Source organism: Delphinapterus leucas, chromosome 11, assembly GCF_059928025.1.
Source record: "Delphinapterus leucas isolate spDelLeu-1000000601 "Yukka" chromosome 11, BTC_Dleu_Yukka2, whole genome shotgun sequence".
NCBI classification, from domain to species: Eukaryota; Metazoa; Chordata; class Mammalia; order Artiodactyla; family Monodontidae; genus Delphinapterus; species Delphinapterus leucas.
In genome coordinates this window covers 81,519,101-81,546,253 of record NC_143139.1, presented here as the reverse complement: position 1 = coordinate 81,546,253, position 27,153 = coordinate 81,519,101, and the positions used below count along the sequence as shown (strand labels likewise).

The window sequence follows — 27,153 nt, the reverse complement described above, 5'->3', positions numbered from 1 at the left end:
AGTTTGGGTCTTTCAGTTTCAAATTTTATTAAATGAAAGGGGGGTGGATTATCTCTAAGATCACTCCTGGCTCATCTGAAATTCTGCCCTCTATGAAATGGTCCTTTATTGGGTATAAATTTGGAATCATACAAGGCAGTTTAATTAAAGTATTCATAATTGTAATCACAACCAGAGAGTTCAGATAGCAGGACAAGGTGGAAGATAGGAAAACTGAGTAAAGGAGGTTTTCCTCAAAAGCTGAAATTTCTAAAGGACCATGTTGTCTCCAGCGGTATCAAAATGTGTTAAGAATCTCCTACCTCCACTAGACCTTGCAAAATTCGGACACACATGACACATCCGTAATGTACTCTGGCTGCAGAAGGAATGAACATGTTCAAGGTCGATGTTAAGAAGATGGCAGCTCCAAAGACCCTGAGGGACCAAAACACTGTGTTATTGGGCAGGCCCACTGATGGATGTGGCATGTTAGTTAAACATCGGGAACAAACCTAACAGTTTATGGAAGATCACTATAGAAATTAATGGAAAGAGAAATAGATGTGTTAGGATCTGGTGTGTTCCAAGCTAGACTGTTGGGCCGCTTTGATTCCCAAGGTCCAGTCCCTGGACCAATCATGGGAAGGTTTTGGGCAGTACAGGGATGTCCTGCCTAGATGAGATCCTGAAGCTGGAGATTGACCAGCATGAGGTAAGCTTGCTGGAGGCCCACCATTCTTCTTGGTTCTACCCAACTGATCCATTCTGACCATTACCTCACGACTTCTGCACATTTGGGTTGTGTCTCCTGCTTCCCAATTCTGCTCTCACTTTACCAGATGGGGATACTGACTATCTGAGAAGCATGCTGTGTCCTGGGACCACCCAAGCACAAGACAGGCTGTGTACCTTGTCTTAGCCCCCAACTCTCTGCCAAGTGCCGTGTGCCTTCTCCTCCCTGCCTGGACAGGAGTGTCCTGGGAAAAGAGAGCCAGCAGCATTTTCTTCCTTTCTCACACGTGTTAGTGATGCTTCAGCCCTTTTTACATGCTGCGAAATCATTTTATATGCTATTTCTTCTTACGGCAGAAGTGTAAGTAGTAACCCCAGAGACCATAATAACTAATATTTTAACACTTTTTAAGAAGAATGCAACAGGTAAGTGACAATAAAGGACACAAACTACACAAGAACATAAGTAAATATGAGTCATGCTTATACAAGATGACTTTCAAACTTTTCTGTCCTTGACCCATAAAACCCATATTTTATATCGCAACTCAACACACTGATACACACAAATGTAACTGAAACAAGTTTCAAAAACCAATACTTAAATGTGCAATGAGCTAAGATATTTTCTATTCTATTTGATTACCTTTTCTTCTATTTCTCCCTCCTTTTTTTAGAAAATGGTCATTGGTAAATCACTATTGATTTTATTACCATCTAATGAGTTCTGTTTTAGAGTTTGAAAAACACTGCTTTATAAAGTATACACTTCACAAAATCCACATATGTAAAGTCAATTACAATTAGAAGAGACTTGGAAATAATTAGTACACTCCTTTTCTGGTACATATACATACTACATCTCCCCCAAGTGGCCATCGTTTCTGCTTGAATACCTTTAGTGACAGAGAACTTACTACTCCTTGAAGCAGCTCATTTTGTCTTGGACCCACTTTTAATTGCTCAAACACCTACCATAGAATCTCAAGGGCATTAAAGACATCTTGCAATCTAGAGACTAGCCCCTCCTACTCACAAGACAAAACCTGTATGGAACAGGACGATATTAACATAGTATAGAGGATCACAGAATGTCATTGGTCAAAGGCAACTCAAACACGATCTAATCCATTTCATTTCACAGATGAAGAAACTGAGGCCCAGAGAAAAAAGGAACCCAGTAGAGGTCACCAAGTGAGTTACTTATGGTCCAGGAACTGTTTCTCCTGACTTGGTTGCAATTGATCTTTTTATTACATAATCATTTAAAGAATTGCAAGATAGATTAGATTAGACAAAAAAGTAAACAAAAAGAGACTCTTAAGAACAGGATCATATAAGATCAATGTCTGTGAATCACATCTTTAGGAACGGCTTCTAGCTTTCATTCTGTACCCCTAAATTGAGAGCCAATTATGCAGATTTTATAAGAGTACAAAGCCATATTATGGTCTGTGCAGCACTCATGTTATATCAATTTATCTTACCTGTTAGCAGCAAACTTATTTGAAATGAAACCACCTGGAATTTGTGTCACAATATAGCCCCAGAAAAAAGATCCATGGATAAGGCCCACCGTCTCTGGATCCCAGTTAAATTGTGCTGTCTGGAAATGAGAAATCAGACACAGTTGTGTTTGGAAGAAAACACTTGACCATAATTATTCACTGATCATCCTACACAATAACCCCATGAGGTCTTTCCTTCCCTCCTTTATTCAAAGAATATTTTATGGAGGGCCTCTTGTGTGCTTGGGATATAGGACAAAACAAAGTCCTGGCTGTCACTGACCTCAGGTTCTAGTGATAGAAAGGAGAGATTATGTACAAATTAAAAAAAAGAAAAATATAGATATACATGTATATGTTCATATATATATGTATATGTGTGTACATATATACATGTATGTGTATATATTATATATATACATATATGTGTGTGTGTATATATATATATATATATATATATACACACACACAGAATAATGATGAGTGCTCGAAAGAAAATAAAACAACTTGCAAAGAAAACAAAAAATAAGTTCTAGGTTTATTAGGTTATTTACTAGGTTATTCAGATACCAGTCTAGTGACAGCACAAAGGGAATGAGAGCCTTAAGTCTCTCGTTTCATAATGAGGATAATAAAACCTATTCTACCTCCCTATAGTATGTGTGGGGATAAACACCATAAATATTTCTAGTAGGTTATCCCTCTGCTTAGAGATTTTGCATTTAACACATTGTCTCAATAAGTGTTAGCAGCCATTATTGCTGTTATGATGATGACAACAAAACACTCTTCCACAACTCTGGGGTCACTGAAAATGTGATTCTTGAGGGTTAGAGAGCCTTTCCTCACTTTCTTCCCCAGGCATAGTAACTCATCCTTTTCAGGCTCCCTACAAATATCCCTCCTCTGAGGAAGCGCCTCAACTGCCCTGAACTGAAGTGGTCATTTTCCTAGGCTTGGTCCACAGACCTCTGTTCTTGCAGCCATGGCACTCACACTGTTCTCAAACTTGCCATTCACGTGTCCACTTCCCACATGGGGTGGCGAGTAACTCTAAGGTGGCAGCCATGTCATTTTGATTTTATAGCCTTAGTACCTGAAACAAATGCCTGTAATGTAGAAGGGGCAAGTAAAGATTTGCCAAATGAATGAATAAACGAATGGCTTTGTAAAGCATTGATATCAAAATGCAAGATGTTCCTATTATGGAGTAAGGGTTCTTAATTATCAACATACTACATCTCATAAATTTTCTTTTTTAAAAAAATATTTATTTAGTTAGGCTGCACTGGGTCTTCGTTGCAGCATGCAGGATCTTAGTTGCAGCCTGCAGGCCTCTTAGTTGCAGTATGCGGACTTCTTAGTTGCAGCATGCAAACACTTAGTTGCGGCATGCATGCGGGATCTAGTTCCCCGACCGGGGATCGAACCCAGGCCCCCTGCATTGGGAGTGCGGAGTCTTAACCACTGGACCACCAGGGATGTACCCAACATCTCATAAATTTTCATCACAGTTTATTTTCCCACAAATTGTTGTATAATAATTTGCTCATTTATTCAACATGTACCTCATGCCTCCTGTGTGCCAGGTCAGGTGATAGGCAGTATAAATACAAACTCACGCAAGTATTGCCTTTGCCTTGAGGAGATCACAGTCCAGGTAACGTCGGCCTGTGCTCTGTACTGTAGTTCCCACTTTGCAGATTAGGAAGTTGAAGCTCAAGAGTAAAATGGGACTAACAGTCATTCATTCAAACCAGCTTACCAAATTTTTATTTCATGCTACTTCATGCCACACATTGCTCTAGGCACTGGGGATACAGCAGTGAACAATGACAGCAATTGCTACTTTCACAAAGATGCCAGTGGGGATGGCAGAAAGTATACAAGTGCATACTGTGTTAGATGGTTATCAGTGATAAGAAGAAAAAAATAAAGCAGAGAGGGGGACAGAAATGTTGTGTAGGAATGAAGTAGGGTGAAATTTTAGATAGAGTGGCCAGGAAAGGCTTCAGTGAGGAGATGATTGTTGAGTAAAGTCCTAAAGGAAGAAAGGGAGCAAGGCATGCTGTTAATTATCTGAAAAGAAAGCTTTCCAGGCAGAGAAATAGCAAGTGCAAAGGTCCTGAGGTAAGGATGCGTCTTGTGTGTTAGAGGGATGGCAAGATGTCAGTAGAGCTAGAGGGTAAACGTGAGGAAGAGGATAATAGGCATTAAAATAAGAGAGGTTCAAATGTTGAACGGCCCTTTAACTCATCATAAGGACCTTGGCTTTTACTCAAAGACAGAGGGAAGCACTGAGTGAAGAGGGACCTGATTTTAAGTCACTTTCCATGTCTTTCTTCTTCTAATCCTTACAACAGGTAGAGGTAACTATTATTATCTCATTTTTTATAGAAGAGGAAATTGAGGCTTAGAGAGATTAATTTACTTGCCCCAGGTCATACCAGCAGTTATAAAGACAGCCAAGACCAAGCCCTCTTACCTACTTGACCCAAAAAAACTGTATTCTTTCCATTGCTGCGGAGACTTGACTTTCTCACTGAGAAGTAGAGACTGGTCTTCTTTGCCTTGAGTCACAGAATGCCCCAAGAATCCAAGGATCCAAGACAGAGGGCTCCACTTCAACCAGCAGCTAATTGTCAATCACCTGGTCCCTTGCTCATGTCTTTCTCTCTGACGAGATGGTGCTTCTGTCCATTTGAGAAATGATACCTGAAGAAGAGCACTTGTGCCTGCTGAGAACTGACTTTCATTATCTCTTGAGCCCATTACAGTCATAATGGCCTCATGTCTGAACTATTATCATAAGCCAAGCACTGTGTCAGGTACTGTGTTAGGCTGAAAAAAAGGGCCCCAAACGATATATGCACAAAATCCCCAGAATCTATGAATGCTGCCTTATTCGAGAAAAGGGTTTTGCTGATGTGATAAAGTCAAGGATCTTGAGATGAGTTTTCCTGGATCATCTAGCTGGGCCCTAAATCCAATGATGTGTCCTTGTAAGAAAAAGGCAGGGGGAGATTTGAGACATAAGAGAAGGTACACAGGAAGAAGGCCATGTGAAGACGGAAGCAGAGATTGGAGTGATGCTGCCACAAGCCAAGGAACGCCTGGAGCCACCAGAAGCTGGAAAAAGCAAGGAAGGATCCTCCCCTAGAGCCTTTGGAGGAAGTGTGGACCTGCTGACACTGATTCGGACTTCTGGTCTCCCCGGATATGAGAGACTAAGTTCCTATTGTTTTAAGCCACCATGTTTGTGGTAATTTGTTACAGCAGCCTTAGGAAAGTAATATAGGTATTTAATATATTGCTGCCAGATTATCTCATTTGATCTGTAAAGCAGGCCTTTTATTCCCATTTCACAATAAGGCAATTAGGATTAGCAAAGAATTGCTAGAAATGCCAGTTCCTGGCTCCCTACACATGTTTCCTTCTAAGAGGATTCTCTTCCTCCCCCAGAGCCATGGGCCTCTCCCCTGTGACTGGACACCTGAGTAGAGGGAGCCAAGGCATGGGATGGACTCAGCCCACCTGTCTCTCTCTCTCTCTCTAATCTGAACCCAGAGATTCTAGTTAGACAATACTGAACACTTGAATTGAAACAAGTCCCACTGGAGTCAGGGCCAAGTAAGTCAGCTCCCCAGAAAGGCAACGGCTCAAAGAACTTCAGCTTTGGAGGGCAGTGAGAAGCCATGGAAAAAGAAAAAAAAAGAACTCCCCTGGTGGTCCAGTGGTTAAGAATCCGCCTTCCAATGCAGGGGGCACGGGTTCGATCCCTGGTCGGGGAACTGAGATCCCACGTGCCATGGGGTAACTAAGTCCATGCAACGCAACTACTGAGCCCACGTGCTCGGTAACCCACGTGGCAACTAGAGAGAAGCCCGTGCGCCGCAACAAAGAGCCTGTGTGCAGCAACTAAGACCCGACACAGCCAAAAATAAATAAATAAATATTTTTTTAAAAAGGAAAAGGAAAAAACAAAAACAACAGTCCATGGAGAGACCTGGGAGAATGGAGCAGACTCAGAGAGAAGCAGATGCAAGACACTGCACAGCAAGCAAGTTGGAGACTAAGCTAAGGATTTCCTAGTTCCCATGAGGTCCAGCTCCACTCTGCCCTTCCTGGCTCCTTTTCCTCCCCACAGTAGGGTACAGCCTGGATTTTAGTCCCACCTCAGGCTGGGCTCCCCTGTCCAGGGTGCAGACTGCACAAACATACACAGCAGATTTGCTTTCTGCCCTTCACTTTCGTGAGATCCCCTATAGCCCCACTGTAATTTCCTTCTTAACTTCAGCTGGTTTCCCTGCGATTCTATTCTTTGCAACCAGCAATCCCTGACCAAGACAGAAGGGCAGCTTGCTCAAGGTCCCAGAGCTAATAAACAACAGAGTCAAGTGTGAAACCACGCCTGGCCAATTCCAAAGCCCAATTCTTCTTAACCCTACAGGGCTCATGATTCATGAGAAGGAGTTTGGGTTTTTCCTGAGGGTAATGGGAACCAATCTCAAAGTTGCTCACACTTTAGTCATTTATTGCTCACCACATGCCAGACACTGTTCTAAGTGATTCACGTGTTTTAAAACTCATAATTATTAAACTAAAAATGATTACTCACACATCAACTAAAACTACCCTTTATACCACTAATAGAATATATGCCATTTATTTGCAAGACCTACCAATTCACACTGCTTACTTCTCTCCCTCTGCTGAAAACAAAGATTTTAAAATATCTCAGTGCAAAATATCTAGTTTTTCTCCCATGAAACCAACCAAACAAATATACCAGCCATTGAGAGCCTTTTGTCATATACTTAGTGAAATCTTTGTCCTCGGGTTGAACATGCACAGATGATTTCTAAGCTTTGTTCTATTTGGATAAGAGAGAAATGGTCTGCTATAAATTGGAACTTCTGAAATGCTACTAAACTCCTAGTTATAAGGCCAGGGAAAATGATGTAAAGCGTATTTTAGATCTTAATCAGTTTCTCTGAGACTCCAGAGGGCAAAACCATAGAAACTAGAGAGCACGCACAGCATTGTTCCTTAAGTTTATTGAAATGTCTTTTCCATATACCTCCAAGCAAATTCTGTTGACCTAGGCCTATCTTTTCAGGCAACAAACAACTGCAAACCAGCATATCATTTTGATCCGGGCCTCAGCAGACGAGTTTAATTAGCTGCCCTTGCTCACAAAAGCCTGCCAGAATGCATGTGATACACATCTGCAACCTCACTAATATACATCATTCTTTATTTTTAAAATGCATGACATGCCCCCTCACACCTCTACGGCCCTCCCTCCCCGCCTCAAAATAAACAACCAGGATATCCTTTTAAAACAGATTCAGCTGTGGCATCAAAAAGAGAATGGTTAGAAGAATCTCCATGGTACCCTTTTCTTCTGGCAGAATAATCTCTTAGCTAAAAAGAAAAAGGGAAAAAAACAATAAACAAAAAACCTGCCGGCTAACTAAAGACTTCTTTTTAATGAACTGAAATCAAATTTTCCCAAACCAGTGCTTGACAGAAACTGTTCCACGTAATGCTGGAACAGTTTCTGTCAAGAAACAGATGCGGCATGAAAGAAAGCATTCTGCAATCAAGTCCAGGAAACAATGCACACCACAGCTCCCTCTTGGAGATTCTCATAGGACACAACACAGTAAAGGCTCCCAGTTCACAAGACACCTTCTTCACAGCACAGCCTACAGAACAATGATTTCCAGACACCAGTTTGGAAAATTCTGATCTAAATATTTCCCCAGGGCTCCCCTGGTGGGGCAGTGGTTAAGAATCTGCCTACCAATGCAGGGGACACAGGTTCAAGCCCTGGTCCGGGAAGATCCCACATGCTGCAGAGCAGCTAAGCACATGCACTGCAACTACTGAGCGTGCGCTCTAGAGCCCGCGAGCCACAACTACTGAGCCTGTGAGCCACAACTACTGAGCCTGTGTGCCACACTACTGAAGCCCATGCGCCTAGAGACTGTGCTCTGCAACAAGAGAAGCCACCGCAATGAGAAGCCTGCACACCACAACGAAGAGTAGCCCCCGCTCGCCGCAACTAGAGAAAGCCCGCACGCAGCAACGAAGACCCAACACAGCCAAAAATAAATTAAATAAATAAAATTTTAAAATAAATAAACAAATAAATGTTTCCCCAAATATGCGCAGGGACCAGAGAACTATTAGATGTCTCTCTGCAAACAGATGGATTTCCACATGCGTCACTCCTGTGTGTGTGTTCAATACAATGAAACACATATATGTTGGGTATCCACTGGGCATACATTTTCATTTTATTTTCCCATAATTTCAATCCTTCTCTAGGCCTACCATTTAGAAAACAAACCAGATTTTATCTTTCCAGTGATTCATAAAATCAATACTATTTAAGTGACATCAGAGTGTTTAAAGCATTTAAGTGCTTATGACTACAACAGCCTTTGAACTGGGCCTTCTGCTTCCATTCACTCCAGTCCCAATCCACTGGAGATGACTGGCTGGGCAGTGATCGTTCTGGAGCATGGATTTGGCCATACCACTTCTTTACTTAAAGCCCACCCCTATCTCCCCTCATGGCTTACCAGGCTCTGCAAGACCTAACCCCACTTTACTTGCTGCCTCCTTCTCTTGACGCTCGCCCCGTGCTTTACATTTTTACCGGGGTTTCTTAACCTGGAGTCCGTGGATGGAACCATGTAGATCTATGAACTCGAATGGGGAAAAATCAGCATCTTTATTTCCACTAACTAAACTTTAGCATTTCCTGTAATTATGAATGTAGGAAACAAACCCCAGTCATTTATCAGTACCTGTGACTCTGTGACTAGTGGAAATTATAAATATGTTCATATCACATGATGGTTGTTGCCACTATCTCAAACTATTGCTTCTCCTTCAGACTTCAAAATTACAGTAATTATTAGACCCATTGCTAGAGTTTGTCATCTGACATGTTCATAAAGAAGCCCATATGCTTCTATAGCACAAATTCGATTTTTAAATATTTTGGTATCTTTATTTTATTTTATTTTTTTGCTTTATTTTTATTTATTTATTTATTTTATTTTGGGCTGCATTGGTTCTTCGTTGCTGCGTGCAGGCTTTTCTCTAGTTGTGGCAAGCGGGGGCTACTCTTCATTGTGATGTGCGGGCTTCTCATTGCGGTGGCTTCTCTTGTTGCACAGCAGGGGCTCTATGTGAACGGGCTTCAGTAGTTGTGGTATGCGGGCTCAGTAGTTGTGGCTTGCAGGCTCTAGAGCGCAGGCTCAGTAGTTTTGGCTCAATGGCTTAGTTGCTCCATGGCATGTGGGCTCTTCCCAGACCGGGGCTCGAACCCATGTCCCCTGCATTAGCAGGCAGATTCTTAACAAATGTGCCACCAGGGAAGACTGATATCTGTATTTTAAAATGATGGGTTTTGGGCTTCTCTGGTGGCGCAGTTGTTGAGAGTCCGCCTGCCGACACAGGGGACACGGGTTCGTGCCCCGGTCCGGGAAGATCCCACGTGCCACGGAGCGGCTGGGCCCGTGAGCCATGGCCGCTGAGCCTGCACGTCCAGAGCCTGTGCTCTGCAATGGGAGAGGCCACAACAGTGAGAGGCCCGCATACCGCAAAAAAAAAAAAAAAACAAATAAAATGATGGGTTTCCTTTATAATCCTATGTGTTTTATTTTAAGAATTTAAAACATTAATACAGCCATGGCTGAAAGAACTCCCACCATAGACAGACACTGACCTGAATTTCCGGTTTTCCATCAACGTATATAGTGTTGTTGTTGACCATTTCCACAATGGCAACTCCAAGGTTGCACCGAATCCCAAAGGAAATGCAGAATCCCAGCCCGCTCATGATGGCAATGATGTAGCGCTTGGGGAGGCCACAGCAGTGGCAGTCACAGAGTGGGGGGCTCTGCTTGGATGTCTGCACTGGCCTTCCTTCTTCATTCAGCTCAATGTTACCTTCTTCCTCACTGGTCCCATCGATTTTCCTACAGTGGAAAAAGAGAGAAAGACCAGGATTACAGAAAAAAACAAAGTGTAGTACAAAAAAAGAAAAAGTGTACCAAGAAAGAAAATAGGAAACCTAGAGTAGGATGCAGCCTGCATTTTTTAACATCATCATCATCATTATTACTAAAATAAATTATAATGGCTAAAATTACTGATATTCTGGATATCATATTCCACCCTTATAGGCATTAAGTTGTTTTAATCTCATAACAACCACATGAGGTAGATCGTGTTATCTTGTCCTTTTCTACATGAGGAAGCTAAGTCATCTATGGTGGGATGCAAGCCCAAGTCCAGAGCTTGTGTCCTCAACAATATGCTTGGGACTTCCCTGGTGATACAGTGGTTAAGAATCCGCCTGCCAATGCAGGGGACATGGGTTCAAGCCCTGGACCGGGAAGATCCCACATGCCGTGGAGCAACTAAGCCCGTGTGCCACAACTACTGAGCCTGTGCTCTAGAGCCCGTGCACCACAACTACTGAGCCTGAATGCCACAACTACTGAAGCCCACGCACCTACAGCCCGTGCTCAGCAACAAAGAGAAGCCACCACATTGAGAAGCTCGTGCACCACAACGAAGAGTAGCCCTCACTCACCACAACTAGAGAAAGCCCATGCACAGCAACGAAGACCCAACCCAGCCAAAAATAAATAAATAAAATAAATTTATTAAAATATATATATATGCTTTACTGAACTTCCTGCTGAGAGAGTATCCATAGACTTCATCCACATTGCATGACCCAGCTAACTATTATGTTTGACCTTAATTTTAATGTCACTTGAAGCTTTCTAAAAAGATATACAGTAGAAAATTAATGCAGATGTTTTTCTTTCTTCCTCTTTTTCTAAGTCTTAATAAAATACTAGATGGAGGTAGGGAGACACATTTTCTATCACAGCACACAACAAACTGGTTGTGTGTCCTTTCTTCCTTAAGTGGTTCTTCTAAGGAGGTGATTCTCTGACAATTTTTAACCAGATGGTAGGATTTCTCACTGAGTTCTATAAATTCAGATTATGGTATATCTATTACAGTAAATTTACTCTCTTCTTTAAAGAAAAGAGTAATTGGGCAAACTGAACACAATCTGTCAATTATAACAGGAGCTGTATGCATCCTCTCACATATTGTAACCCTTCTGAGGATGCCCAATTAAGTTCCAAGTCTTTGTAAAAATAAGCAAAGCTTATACGTTTTCCTGAGTATCATATTCACTAATAGCTAATACAGACCAGACTGAAACACAAATAATTTGCCCACCGATTCACAGAAGAGATAATCTTGGTAGCTTTTTATGACTCAAGCAAATGAGGTTAAAGCACATGTAGAGAGAAGCAAATGTACTGGATTTAATTCAGTTCATCAAATATTTATTGAGTGCCTACTGTGTGTCAGGCACTGTGCTGAACGTTAGGGAACAATAAAGAAGGGGACATGGTCTCTGCCCTTCTTCAGTTCTTAGGCTGTTTGGAAAGAAAGACACATACACAAGCAGCTATAATTGCTGGATGATGTAGGTTTTGTTGAAATCAAGGTGAAGAGCAATAGTAAAACAGGAAAAAGAGCTTTCATTTTCAATGTGTGAGCTCAGAGTGGTAGCTTAATAAATGTGCAAGAATATGGAAGTAATCAGAAGAGAACTTCAGCAACCTCCCTGTGTACCTATCTACCTACCTGTATTTATGCTAATTTGTTCTTCCTTTGTTCTATGGTTGTCCATGCTTCTAGCTAAGGCCAACCTCTCTCCCTGGGCACTAGATCTCATTGCCTCTCATCTACTCAAGGAAATTCCTACCCCATACTTAATCAATTATTTTTCCTCTCTACTAGATCATTATTATTGTCTACAAATATGCTCTTATTTGTCCCACATTAAAATTTGAAGTAAAAACACTTTCTCTTTCCGCTACTCCCCTATTTCTCACCTTCCTTTTATAAAAAAAAAAAAACTTGGAAGTCACTGTCTTCACTTCCCTTTGTCCCATTCTCTCTTGGACCCACTCCAACCAGGTATCCCCCAACCTGTCCACCAAAACTGTTCTTCTTAAGGTCATCAATGCCCTCTACGTGGCTCAAGCCAAAGGCTATTTTCAGTCCTCATCTATTCAACCTATCAGCATCACTTGACACTACTGATTATTCTTTCTTCCTTGACTACTTTGTTTCCTTCACAGAAACCACACTCACTTGGTGCTCCTCCTAATTCCCTGAACACTCCTTCTGTTTTATCCCTTAAGCTGATTCCCTACTTCCTCAACCTGTAAACACTTGGATACCCAGGACTCAGTTCATAGATCTCTTTTGTTTTCTATCTATACTTTCTGCCTCTGGGCTACAGATACCATGCATATGCTGACAGATCCCAATTTTCATATCTAGACTTATTTGATATTTTCTTGGATACATGATCAGCATCTCAAACTTAACATATCCAAACTGAGTTCCCCTAAAAGAAATTAATTCCTGAAGTCTTTCCCATCCCAGGTAATGACAAGTTTGTTCCTTTGGTTGCTCAGGCAAAAAACTTGGTGACATCCTGGATGCATTTCTTCTCCAATCTATGTCCAGTCTAGGAACCAGTGTCCCTTAGTTTTAATTTTTACTCTTCTTTTTACTTAGCTGTGTGACTTTGGTCTAGTTAACCTCTCTGGGCTGCAGTTTTCTCATCTGTAACCTGAGAATTATAATAATAGTTTCTTCTTCATGGGATTGTTCTTAGGATTGCCATAAGTGAATTATTATATTAGATCATTTAGAACAGAACTTGACACATGTGAAAACCCAATATATGCCAGCTATTTTTATTACATTAATCCTCATAACCATTCAATGAGTCCACTCTGCTGGGCTGAGCATTAATGCCATTTATTGCCATTTATATTGATGTCTAAGAGTTATTTGGATCATAAAACTGTTTATAATGTGCAGCCCCAGTGGTCATCACGAATTTCTGGCATCAGAACATATATAATTTGAATAGCATGGAAAACTGATGATCTAATATAGATACGTTATTATAATAATATTAATATTCACTAGAACATGGATAATATATAACAACTACACTAATGTTTGTATGAAGCAAATTCAGTTCTTTCCCTCTGCCCTTTCCTCTCCCTGCACTTTCATATAATGATCTTATTCTATGGTTAGAACAGCTCAGTGAGACAGGAAATCTAATGCTTCCATTTGACACAAATTATAACTGTAGTTCAGAAAGCAAGAGTGGATTGGCCAAGACCACAGAGCCAGTAAAGGGTAGGGGCAAGATGTGAAGCCTTTCTCCTGCCTGTCCAGCCAAGTTCCCTTTCATGTGAGTTTCCCAGCTCACCAGGCTGTGTTCTGTCTCCGTGATCTTCCTGAGTCACCTTGTCATCTCTTACTTTGTAGCCCAGTCACCATGGATGAGCCAGTAGAGGAGAATACTTAAGAGAAAGGGCTCTGGAATGAGAGAAGCTGAATGCTGTTTCACCCATGTGCCAGTTTCGTGACTTTGGCTCTAAGTTACTTGACCACTTTAAGCCACAATATTCTGGTATTAGTTTGCCAGAGCTGCCATATCAAAGTACCACAGACTGAGAGGTTTAAACAACAAAACTTTATTTTCTCACTGTTCTGGAGGCCAGAAGTCCAAGATTAGGGTATTGCCAAGCTTCCTTCTGAAGCTTCATTCCTTGGCTTGTAGATGTCTGTCTTCTCCTTGTATCTTCACATCATCTTCCCTCTGTGTATATCTGTGTCCCTCTGTGTCCAAATTTCCTCTTCTTATAAGGACACCAGTCACATGGGTTAGGGTCCAAACTAATTATCTCATTTTAATGTAATTGTCTCTTTAAAGGCCCTATCTCCAAATACATATTCCTCACCAGGGATTAGATGAAGGCTGGGGGCTGCAATTACTGGGATACTACAAATTTCATCTGCTGATGTTTTTATATATATGGTAAGAACTTATTTACTGTGTAGTGTGTTTAAACATTTAAGTTTTATGGGCTAGTTCCTCCCTTAGAAGCTGACTATTCAACTTGTTCACTTTTTCCTTTTTTATAATAATTATCAGGTTATAAAAATAAGTTTATACTTTTGTGTTTTATCTGAAAGTAAGAAGCAGAAAAACTGCCTATAATTGCATAACATGGAGATAAGTATCAATACTTCAGTGTAATTCCTTCCTATCTTTATTAAAAATAAATAAACTGTTTTCCAACATACACACACAAAAAAAGTACCAGGAATTAGGACTTCAACATACAAATTTGGAGGGGGCACAATTCAGTTCATAACAATCACCATCTCTAAAATGGGCTAATGATCATAGCTATGTCGTAAGGTTGTTTTAATGATTAAATGATATGATGCATGTAAATTATTTAGTGCAGTGCCTGGTACATAAAAGAGCTTTCTATTAATACATGGTGAGTAGTAGTATTATTGCTATTAATAAAATTGTTGCCACTCACAAGCTTAGCATCTCTCTATATGCATGCAGATGCTTTGGATGAAAAGTAACACACACTAACATTCTCAGGCACTGTGGGGTCTTGAGGAGCTTAATTGAAGACAGACCCAGCTGCTGTGCTCTGAGTGCACCAGGGCTTTGGCTCGAGGACCACACTGTCACAGGCTGCTCTCCAGCAAGCACGGAGCACAGCAGTGATTTAAGGCAGACCCTTTCCTGCAAGAGGCAGGACTCCCCAGTGGCCTTGCCAAAACTTCCTAGTACTGTGGTAGAGTCCGAGACTCTTCCTACCTAAGCTTTCTTCTTTCCCTCTCTCTTATGCATAGTGTGGTGGTCTGAATGCTCTCCCAGGCTCCCATAGCTCCTTCCCCTTTTCCCTCAATAAATCTCTTGTGCATCTATTCCAGTTTTAGCATCTGCTTCTTAGAGGACCTGAACCAACACAAGCACCCTCTGAGTGCATGGTGCCACCTGGGATGTCCTAAGAGCTTCCAGAGGGAGGACACAACAGCATGGGAGTAGATTTCCTTCAGTTTCAGTTTCTCTTGCCTGAAGTGGCAGCTGAGTCAGCAGGCTTCACGTGACCATGGGACCAGGAATGAGCATGGGTCAACAACTAGAGGAAGCTCCAGAGTTGTTTGTGACTCCTTTGCACATCCTGGGTGTGGCAGGAGGGGCACCCCTCTATCAGCTGAAACTTCACTTCCACCAGAGTTAGATTTGATTTGTTTTAAAAACAGAAAAATGGTGAGACATTACTTGTACAGCCAAGTTGCTCGGAGAGGAAGATTCCGAACTACCTCACCCTGCTTAATAGAACAAACCAGGCTTTGTGGCAGTCAGTTAACCCAGGTTTGATTGCCAGCTCTGCCACATATATACTAGCTGTGTGACTCTGGGCAAGTAGCTTGGCCTTTCTGAATCTCACATTTCCTCATCTGTAAAATGAATATAATATTTATCTCACAGAGCTGTTGTTAAGATTAAATGAGCCTACAATACCAAGAGGAAAATATTACCACCAGTAAACAGGTAGGTATTGCTTCAGTGTTAGGGACTGTACCATCCCTGATCCTGCCTAAGTGTTTTATACTTTCCTCTATTAGTGCACTTATCACATGGAGTTAGTTATTTGTTGTCATCAGCACAGTAGGTGCGGAGTAAGTATGTGTTGATTTGAGAATATGAATGAATGAAGTTCTCTCCGATAGACTGTGAGCATGCTGAGGGCAGGAGCCATTTCTTCCTCATTTTTATTCCTAGGGCTCAGTATGGTGCCTGGACTCATGAATCCCTAGTCAACTGAATGGAACTGAGGGATCAATTTTGGGCATCACTCCTGACTTACAGCTTTTACAGACAGAGGTAAGCATCTATTCATCCCTGCCCAGTGACAAGCTATTTTTTTTAAAGGGGTTTGGGGTTAAAAGAATAAGTGAGAAAAAGGAACTCCCTTCTTACGAAGTAGAGGACTTCAATCATGCATAAGTGCTGCTTATCGTATTTGGTTTTCTATTGATGTTTGCCTGCAGCTGGTCTTTTAGATCAGAGAATCTTCATTCTTTCTAGGGTGACATTCATCGTTGCTGTTTCTCCAAATACAGATAGCTGCAGTCTGTGGGCTGGGCTGCTAGCTCTTTACATACTAGACAAGTACAGGCCCACGGTTCACAAAAACAACTGTCCAGTAAACAATCAAGCCCCGGGATTATAATTGCTTAAGATATGCTAACTGGCCTTTAAGTACCTGCAGAACTATACTTCCAATTCAAATGTTCCAGTAATCATGGAGATTTGGTTTTGTTTTGCAGGTAATGCGTTCTATATAAGAAGCACAAATTGAATAGAACTAAAGATCATTTTAGGACTTTAAAAAGTTTATTTACTTACTCTTTTTTTTTTAAGATTTTTTTTGATGTGAACCATTTTTTTTTTTTTTTTTTTTGCGGTACGCAAGCATGTGGGATCTTCCTGGACCGGGGCACGAACCCGTGTCCCCTGCCTCAGCAGGCGGACGCTCAATCACTGCGCCACCAGGGAAGCCCTGTGAACCATTTTTAAAGTATTTATTGAATTTGTTACAATATTGTTTCTGTTTTATGTTTTGGTTTTTTGGCCACAAGGCATGTGGGATCTTAGCTCCCTGACAAGGGATCAAACCCGGACCCCTGCCTTGGAAGGTGAAGTCTCAACCACTGGACCACGAGGGAAGTCCCTTTATTTACTTAAATCCTAACCCCCAGCACCTCAGAATGTGACTGTATTTGGAGAAAGGGCCTTTAAAGAGGTAATTAACATTAAATAAGGGTCCATATGGGTGGGCCCTAATCCAATACGACTTGTGTCATTACAAGAGGAGGAAACCTGGACACACAAAGGGACCCCAGGAGAGCACATCACCAGAGTAAAGGTCCTGTGAGGACACAGAAAGAAGGCAGCCATCTACAGGACAAGAGGAGAGGCCTCAGAGGAAACCAAGCCTGCCAACACCTTGATTTTGGAGCTCCAGCTTCCAAAACTATGAGAAAATAAGTTTCTACCCAGTCTGTGGCGCTTTGTTTTGGCAACCAGAGCAGACTAATACAGTATTCTAATTTGCCTTCCAAAGGCTCACATTTACATTAGCTTGTTTTTCACATAATCATCCAGCCGCTACTCTACTGGAAGAAGGAAGGAAGTTGAAGGATATTGACTACCTTCTACACTGCAGGCACCCCATAAGAGAGAGGGAGAGATCTTCAAAACAATCTTGAGAAGTAGGATTTATCCCCATCTTACAGCTCAGAAGACCAAAACTCAAAAAACAAACAAACAAAAAACCTTGCCCAGGAGTCACCCAGTTGCAGTGGGTGAGGTGAAAACATAATCCAGATTTGATATCAAGCCTGATCCTACATAGGAACTAATCAGAAAGCACCTTAAAAATATTAAGTGCGTCACCTAAATAGATGTTTTTTAAAGGTTCTAGAGAAGCAGTATTGAAGAGGGATTAAGAGAAATACTGTATGATATCACTTACATGTGGAATCTAAAAAATACAACAAACTAGTGAATAAAACAAAGAAGAAGCAGACTCACGGATACAGAGAACAAACTAGTAGTTCCAGCGGGGAGAGGGAAAGGGGGAGGGGAAATATAGGGGTAGAGGGAAAGAAGGGATATTATGGGATTATATGAAATCATGTGTGTGAAACTTTTGAAAATTATAAAGCACAGTAGAATTTAAAGAATTTTTCATTTAGTTAAAAAAATCAATTAAAAAAAAGAGACAGGGGCTTCCCTGGTGGAGCAGTGGTTGAGAGTCCACCTGCCGATGCAGGGGACACGGGTTCGTGCCCTGGTCCGGGAAGATTCCACATGCCGCGGAGCGGCTGGGCCCGTGAGCCATGGCCGCTGAGCCTGCGCGTCCGGAGCCTGTGCTCCGCGACGGGAGAGACCACAGCAGTGAGAGGCCTGCGTACCGCAAAAAAAAAGAGACAGAACATGCTCTGTAGTCAGGCAGTCCTGGTCCAAAGCTGAGTCTGGTATTTATTAGCTGTGTAACCTTGAGCAAGTTACTTAACCTAACTGAGCCTCAGTTCCATGAATGGAGGATAGAACTATTGTGAGCACTAAATAAGATAAAGTTTATCAAGCACTTGATAAATAATCGATAAATGGAAACTTCCAAAGGAAGGAGGAGGGACTTAAAGTCTGACTCCCAGAGCTAGGTTAGGATTTGAAATAGGATCTCATCAGTGTGGCTTTCAGTGCTCCAGATTCCAAAGGATCTCAAGAAAATGCACCTGGTCAACTCCCACCCAGCCAATACTCTCACAGTACCTGTTTTGGTGTATTTTTTAAAGATATTATTTGCCTCTTCCAATAGACTATAAACTCATAAAGTCAGGAACCAAGTATCCCTAGTACCCAGCATAGTTCCATAGATTTGAGGTGTTAACCTCTGCTGTTTTTGTTCTCCTCCTGGAGTTTCACTCTTTCCTGTCCCCTCATAAAAGCAGAGAGTCAGTATGCCTTACCCAATCAGGGAATGATAAGAAGGGGATAAAGATGGTGGGGCAGGAGGATGTGGAACTCGTCCCCTGCCCCCACCTTATCCCATGAACACGTACGTCATAAATACATCTACATGTGGAACAATTCTCACAGGAAACTGGCAGAAAGACTCCTATACAACCAAGGCTGAAAGAAAGGTCCACATAGGATCGAGTAGGAAGGGGAGACAAGTGATCAAGTCAAGACCTGTGACCCAGGGAGGGGACTCAGAGGAAAAGGGAGATCACACAGGCAGACATATTGGGTGCCCCAGTCCTGGAGTCCAACACAGGGAGGACAAGTCTTCTTGGCTGGTTGGAGGTCCAGTGGGAAAATGGACAGCAGGGAAAAAAGACTTAGACTCTATGCTTGCTTATTCCAAAAGCCTAAGCTACAGTGACGAAGCAACAGCCCAATGGCCACATCTGGCCCATAGACATGTTTTTTGTATGGTATGATGCATGTATAGAGTTTTGGGGGTTTTTTCCCCAGAATTTGGATGAATTGCCAGAGTTTAAAAGTCAGGAGATTGCTCCAAAAACAAACAAACAAAAACGCTTGGATTTCTGGCTTATTTTGAAAACTGAAAGTCTGGAATTATTAGGTCCACATTCTCTCATGGCTATAATTGACTCTCCTTTTAAGTACAGTCCCCACCACTCTCTACTGTCACCCCAACACTGAGCTCAGTTGCCATTTAACATTACACTAGCACTGTTGCTTTCCTTAAAGTTAAGAGGAAAGGAAAACATATTTTGTACTCATATCTCTATCAGATGAAGAAAAATAGCTATGTTAGCTATGATGTAGACTCGGCCAAATCAGAAGTGTGTGTGTGAGATTTAGGTGCCAAAGGAAGTAACAAGAGGAGGATGCAGCAGGCAGGGGAAATGTCAATGCAAATGGTGACACATGCAATGGTGGAGGCAGCTGGTTCCTCTGTGACTCTGTGGCAGAATTCTGGAACATAATTAGTACCTAGAGACAAGCATTGGTAGTGGCTTTGTTTTATCTAGAACATTCTAGTGATATGACATAATATGTTCTCTGTTGCCTTTTTACTGCAGGTAGAGTGTCCAGATCTGGTCCTCCCAAGGAGTCTGAAAGCTTACTAATGTGCCTTACTAAATTTCATTCCACCTTAGCTAGAGTGGATTCTCTTGACTGCAACGAAGAACTTTGAATGATACCGCATAGTTCTTTGTGGAAGTAGAGACTATTTCTGTGTGTTGGCATCTAAAATGTGTCTTTGTCATAAAATACAATGTGGCCTGCTTCACTCTATAGGTACTGAGTCTATGGTCCTAGCACTAACCTTGAAGAAGCACTTAGAGGACTTGGTTATTGTAAAGATATTTGTGGGAAATTGGGGAAAGAGAAAATAAGCCCTAGATAAGGAAATCTACTGCCAGACTAGGAGAAGATAAGAGATGCTTAGAAGAGAGAGGCTAAGGGTCTAAAAGAAGAAGGGTCCTGTGCCCTGCTGCTTGGAAAGACCCCTGAGGTGGGGAGTCATTAAGAGAATGTCGTTCTAGGAAGCAAACCCTAAGAATGAGATCTTAGAGTTTGATAGCTCACTAACTGGCTGGGAGTGAGGACCCCAACACTGGCAGTAGGTGAGTGTTGATAGTTCCCAGTATGTGGTACCAGTGCAAATGCTGAGACTTTCAGCTGTGGTGAACTGGGCTGGGATACAGGTGGAAGGGGATGCAGTGGTTCACGCAATATCTCTGGTACTTGGGAGGTATAGGAGAAATAGCAATTTCTCCACAGAGTTGAGTGGCTATTGTTAAATGCCACTGATGCTCTGAAGAAAGAAAATAACAGGATTGGGGCAATCAATTACCAATTTAAAAGAAAAAGTGAGCATCTGTCACTTCCTTGTCAGCCTTTAAAGAGACCCTCATCTCCTGCAGTTGGAGGGCAGACATAATTGAAGATCAGGCACAAGACTTCATTGTAAAAATGGCAGAATCCCCTCTGGGTGTGGGCTGGACTTAGTGACTTGCTTCCAAAGAATAGAGCATGGAAAGAGAAGATACCTGGCAAACACTTCCTTAACCAAGCAATCAAGGTTAGCATCACTAGTGATAAGTTATGTTGATACAACGTACCCCTCCCCCATATGATGTGATGAGAAAAGCATTTCACCTTTGTAGCGTTCTTCCTAAAAACTCACAATCCTAGTCTAATCATGACAGAAATATCAGACAGCTCAAACTGAGGAACATTCAACAAAATACCCAACCAGTATTCCTCAAAACCGTTCAAGTCACGAAAAACAAGAAAAGGCTGAGAAAGAGTCACAGATCAGAGGAGACATGATGACTAAGAGCAGTGTGGTATCCTGGATTGGATCCTGGAACAGGAAAAAAGACATTAATGGAAAAACTAATGAAATTTTAATGAAGTGTTGGAGTTGAATTAGTAATGCATCAATGTTGGTGTCTTAGTTTTGACAACCGTTCCATAATAATGTAAGATGTTAATATTAGAGGAAAACAAGTAAGGAGTAAATAGAAAAGCTCTGTACTATATTTGCAACTTTCCTGTGAATCTAAAATTATTCCAAAACAAAAGCTTAGTTTTTTAAAAAAATAGCAGAACTCCAGAGAAGGTAGAATTCTGAGGCTGGGGAGGTCTCTTACACCCAAGCTGAGATCCTGATAAGAAATGGCACCCTAAGAACTTGGGATGCTAGGATACCCGAGTACTGGGTTAAAGGGTAGATGCACTTGAACATCTAAAGCCCTAGATTCCTCTGAACCCTCTGGACCTGCAGATGCAGCCATGCTTCTTTTTGGAAGACAGATGTCCCTCCTCCATTTACTTGAAAACTAGCATCAAACGGAGCAGGTGATTTATGAGATGATGCTGATGCTCTTCAAGATCTGCTCCCACCTCCCTTTCTGACCACCAGACTGATAATTAGCACCGAGTCCCAGGCTGGAAAAGATTAGGCAAATATTAGGTGTGCCTGCCAATGAAGGGAGGGGTTATACACCAAGAAACAAGCAGGATCTGACTAACATTTACCAGCAGGAAGCAGAAAAGTATGCCTGGGGATGGTTTCTGAACGTGCTGGCTCTGAGGGAGATGTAGGGGTAATAAAATTGGATCAGGAAGAGTTTGTCAATATGAACGTTAGGTTGAATTATGTTGCCCTCAAAGGATAAGTTCAAGTCCTAACTCCTGATACCTGTGAACCCGACCTTACTTGGAAATGGGTTCTTTGAGGATGTAATCAAGTTAAAACAAGGTCACACTGGATTACTGCAGACCCTAATCCAATGACTGGTGTCCCTATAAAAAGAGGGAGCTTTGAACACATAGACAGAGAAACCCAGGGGGAGAAGGCCATTTGACCACAGAGGCAGAGACTGGAGTGATGTGTCTACAAGCCGAGGAAGGCCAAGGATTCACCAGCAACCACCAGAAGCGAGGAAGAGGCAAAGATGAATCCTCCTTCAGAGCCTTCAGAGAGAGCATGGCCCTGCTGACAGCTTGAGTCTGGGCTTCCAGAACTGTGAGAGAATAACTTGGAGCCACCAAGTTTGTGGTGTTTTGTTACAGCAGCCCTAGGAAACTAATGCAGGGGGCATTCCCCCATGACACAGGATTTAACATCCTGGCAAAGGCCAAGAAAATGACTCTAATGAGCTCTTAGTGTGGCTCTTGGAAGCTTAGACAAAGTAGAGATGCCAAGAGGAGGCTGATGACTTTAAAAACATAATTGTGCATTAATTTCTAGTAATCAGTGCATTGTGGTCAGAGATTAGGGCCGCTATGATTTTTTAAATAACTTGAGAGCTTCTTGGGGTTCAGTAATTGAGCAGAGCACATCTCTGAAGTAGATTTGACTATCAGTGACTTCCTCCTTTCAGTCTGACCATGAGTGAATTCCCCCTGTGAACAAGAACCCGAGGAAGCCAATTTATGGCAAAGGAGGTATCTCAGAGGTACATGACAATGGGATCCACTGGCTCTACCACATAACCCCCACCTTCCAGGAGCTGGCTACTTGCCAGAGCTGAGGAAGCCTCTTAAAGAAGCAGCTGAGGCATCAGCTTAGAGATAAATTTCTGTGAGGATAGGGTGCTACCCTTCTGGGTGTAGTATATTCCATAAACCAACAATTATTGTATGGTACTCTGCCCCCAATAGGTAGAATACATGGGTCTGAGAAACAAGGGCTTAGAAGCAGGGGTGGCCCCACTAACCATCATTCCCGGTAACCCACTTGAGGGCTACCTCATCTCTTCAACTTTAGGCTCTGTGGATCCAGAAGTCCTAATCCCGAAGAAGAATTCTTCCACTTGGGAATACAATGAAAATCCCATTAAGTATATGGCTATGACTGCTGCCCAGTCATTTGGGGTCCTCACACCAAGAGCAAAAGGGAAGGCCAGGGGTCACCACTGTAGCAAGGGAAATTGGTCCTGATCCGCAGGATGAGTTAGGACCGTTGCTTCATCACAGGAGCAAGAAGACATATGTTTGGCATTCAGGGCATGCACTAAGACATCTCCTGATATTGCCTTGTCCAGTGTAACTCAAATACAGCAACCATAACTGGTAAGGGTATGTTAACCAGGGCATTAGACCCCTCAGGGATTGAGGACTGGATCAACCCACAAGGCAAGTTAACAGAAGTGAGGGGACTCGAGAACGGGTGGGAAGGAGGGACCAGCCAGAGCAAAGAGAGCTAGTGCATCCCACCAACTCTTCTCCTGAAGGTTCCTCAGAAATTATGACCACAGGGTCTTTGAGAAGCTGGACCTGGATGGAGTGAACTGAATGTGAGAAGCAAGTGGATCTGTATGGTGCAATGAGTGCACAGCCCAGGTCCCTTTTCTCAAGCCAGCACACTTCTACAGCTGCTAATCGTTTGCAACTGCTCACTTCTTAGGAGAACTGCCCACCACTACATGGCCTCCATTATAAACCTCCATCTCTGCTGGGGTACCCACAGTCAATGACTGAATGATGCAGAGACATAAAAGATTGGTCCCTTTGCTCAAAGGGACAACCCAGTGCCAGTTATGCCCCAGAGCTTTCCGCTGTGACCTGGCCCCTGTGCGTTACCTGAGATCACATCTTTGCTTCGTTTTCTCCTTTCCTATCCTGCTTTACTCCCTCTCTCCCAATTTTTCCAGGAAGAGCTCTCCTCAATAAATCACATCCAGACACACACATCCCAATGTTCACTGAAGCACTATTTACAATAGCCAGGTCATGGAAACAACCTAAATGTCCATCAACAGAGGAATGGATAAAGAAGATGTGATACATATATACAATGGAATATTACTCAGCCATGAAAAGGAACGAAAGTGGGTCATTTGTAGAGACGTGGATGGACCTAGAGACTGTCATACCGAGTGAAGTAAGTCATAAGGAGAAAAACAAATATCGTATATTAACACACATATGTAGAATCTAGAAAAATGGTATAGATGATCTTATTTGCAAAGCAGAAATAGAGACACAGACGTAGAGAACAAATGTATGGATACCAAGGGGGAAGGGGTGGTGGTGGCACGAATTGGGATTGACATATACACATTATTGATGCTATGTATAAAATAGATAACTAATGAGAACCTACTGTAAAGCACAGGGAATTCTACTCTATGCTATGTGGTGACCTAAATGGGAAGGAAATCTAAAAAAGAGGGGATATATATATACGTATAGCTGATTCACTTCACTGTATAGTATAAACTAACACAACATTGTAAAGCAACTATACTCCCATAAAAATTAATTCGAAGGAAAAAACAAAAGCTGGCACAGGAACGGGTCCAGGGAGCTCCAGTAAGAGTGCAGAGTGTGGCTGGAGTGGGGTGAGGCAGGCAGTGAAGGTCAGAGATGAAGTCAGATTTCTCAAAGTCCTACAGATCAGGTAGGACCTTGAAGGCTATTGAAAGGACACTGGCTTTCACTCTGAGTGAGGTGGGAAACTGAGTGAGGGGCAGGCCTTAGTGGTGAGCAGGGGAGAGATGCTATCTGTTTTAATAGAATCACCCTGACTGCAACCATGGGAGCAAGCTGCCTGAGGTTGTGCAGGCAGAAAGTAAATGATGTCACGGCAATTGGAATCCAGGATCACCTGATCTCAGAGCCTGGTCTCACAGACTAGCCTTTGTCTATGGAGCAGACAGTGCACGGCTGGTACATACATTCAATACACAACCGCTGAATGCTGAAGATGTACACAATACAGGGATTGGTACCATCACTTTAAAGGGGAGATATGAACACCTAAAAGGAGACCAGACTCTCGCTCAATCTCCCTTGGGGAAAGCCTTCCATACTATAACTAATTAGGATAAAAGCGCATGCTTGCCTGAAGATCCAGAGGTTGCTGGCTACTTTGCAGCCCAAGTAAGTCCCTAAGCCTAAATGAGTGGTTAAATTTCAAGACAGCAAGTGGGAAGAGCGGACAGTTGATTGGAGTGCAGCATAGGGTAATGATTAAGAATGGTGGGCAGAAATGTCTGGTCTGAAACCCAGCTCTGCCACTTATAAGCTGTGGGCAATTTACTTAACCTCTCTGTGCCTCAGTTTTCTCATCTGTAAAACCGTGACTATAATCGGCCCTACCTCACAGGATTGTTAATAGAATTAAATAATTTTACGGTACCTGGAACATACTAAGTGTTTGTTATTATCATTTATTACACATAAGCAATTAGAGGGTACTCATATTATCATCTAAGTTGAAAAAAATCTGTATATCAGTGTTTGGACATGAATTTCCAAATGTAATGCTGTCTATCTGTTCCAATACTGGACGATAAGTGAATGCATCATCTTTCTTCCTACATTTGAAAACTATTATTGTACCTTTAGCTGATGAATTGTTCAGCTGCTTCTTATCAATGACTGTCTTTAGAAAGATTAATAATGCCTGGCTCTAATCAGCCCCATGTGCAAGCTTCAGATGCTTTCCTGTGCATCTGCCACTCCCCTGACCAAGAGGAACACTCCGTGATCAAAAAACATCTAAAAATGCCATCTAGATGATGATCTCAGCCTTAAACATTATTAGACATTTATGATTTATACTGATTGCTAAGTTAGAAAGTCGGGATTTCTAACTTCCCAATATTCCTGCCCCTTACAAAACAGAAAACAGTTCTTTAAGGTCTTTTTTTTTTTTTTTCCACATTGGATTCCATCAACTGGTTTTATGTAAAAATCAATGAGGGGAGGGAATGTCCATTACATGCCAGGCTCTGGGCAAGGCACTTTATATATAATTATCTTATAGACTTGAGGTTAACACCAAGTGCATGGCAGAGCTGTTTTTGTTGGAGGAGCTAATTCTGGAGCATTGCTCAAAGACCACTAGAGCTGAGGATCCATCAACTTAGATCGACGGTCAATTAATGCCTTTTTTTCCCCTTCCTTTGCCAATCGTGTCTCTCTAGGGATCAGTGAAAGAAGAGGTGTGAGTTTGGCTTTATTTATTCTAAAAACATTCATTCTACAATTATGACAACAATGATAGTATCTAGCATTCATTTAGTGTATTCTCTGTCTCCAGAACTGGGCTAGCTGCTTTTTTATTGTTCCATGATGCAGTTCTGAGGAAACTCTTCAGAGTCCTAGACACATAACTTAATTTGGGGTTGAGCTCACACAACTTGGAAATTACTAATTTTGTTATATCCCTAAGTAAACCAATCTGGTAAACAAAAGGATCTTCAAGTTTGGATCATCCAATCAAACACAGTAAAACCACCATTTAGGTTAAGTCCCTTACTGAAAAAAGTGATTAAATTTTAAAAGACAATGTTGGAAAAGAATACTCCTAAGTACTTTTGGTTGAGTATTTTATAAACTAAGGCACAGAGTTTGGTGATTGTAATGGTGACTAGTCCAAAGTCGTGGTTTTTATTCCTGACTTTGTCAGATTCCTTTGTCATCACTTGAATATGCCAATTAAGCCACTGTGCCTTCCTTTTGCATTTTTAATCAAATGAACACCACCATACGATGTTACCTGGGAGTGTTCAATGGAAGGATAAAACACTCTTAAAAGAATAGGTTATTGTAATCATTTCCTATGTTTGGCTGGTTTATCCTGCTGTCACTGAGGTAGGTTTTCATCTATACATGATAATTCAGTGTAGTTCTGATGGAAAGTTTTTTGTTTTTAATTACCAAAATAATAAGGTGCCCAACCCAGTTCTCCTGCTAAGCTCATCAAGAGTGATACAATGGAAAATTTAACACTGACAGGAGCCCCTGTGTTATAAAATACAAGAAGTGGAATGAATCTCAGTGTGCCTAGAAATAGTCCTTCAAATGCTAGTTTTTAAATTTAAGAGAAAACATAGATAGAAAAGTTAAAAGGAGATGCTAGGTGGCATTTTTCACTCACCAGGGTTAGAAATAATC

At 41.9% G+C, this 27,153-nt stretch overlaps 1 protein-coding gene across 1 annotated transcript in view; it reads right to left on the bottom strand.

The window, feature by feature from the left end:
- The window catches only part of SLC17A8 (solute carrier family 17 member 8), a 52,008-nt gene that overhangs the window by 23,859 nt on the left and 996 nt on the right, over positions 1-27,153 (bottom strand). The window contains exons 2-4 of the mRNA XM_030763477.2: positions 9,970-10,222; positions 2,202-2,320; positions 303-417 (exon numbers count right to left, since the gene is read on the bottom strand). Of these exons, the coding sequence (XP_030619337.1) occupies positions 303-417; positions 2,202-2,320; positions 9,970-10,222 (487 nt within the window). The remainder of the gene's footprint in view (positions 1-302; positions 418-2,201; positions 2,321-9,969; positions 10,223-27,153) is intronic.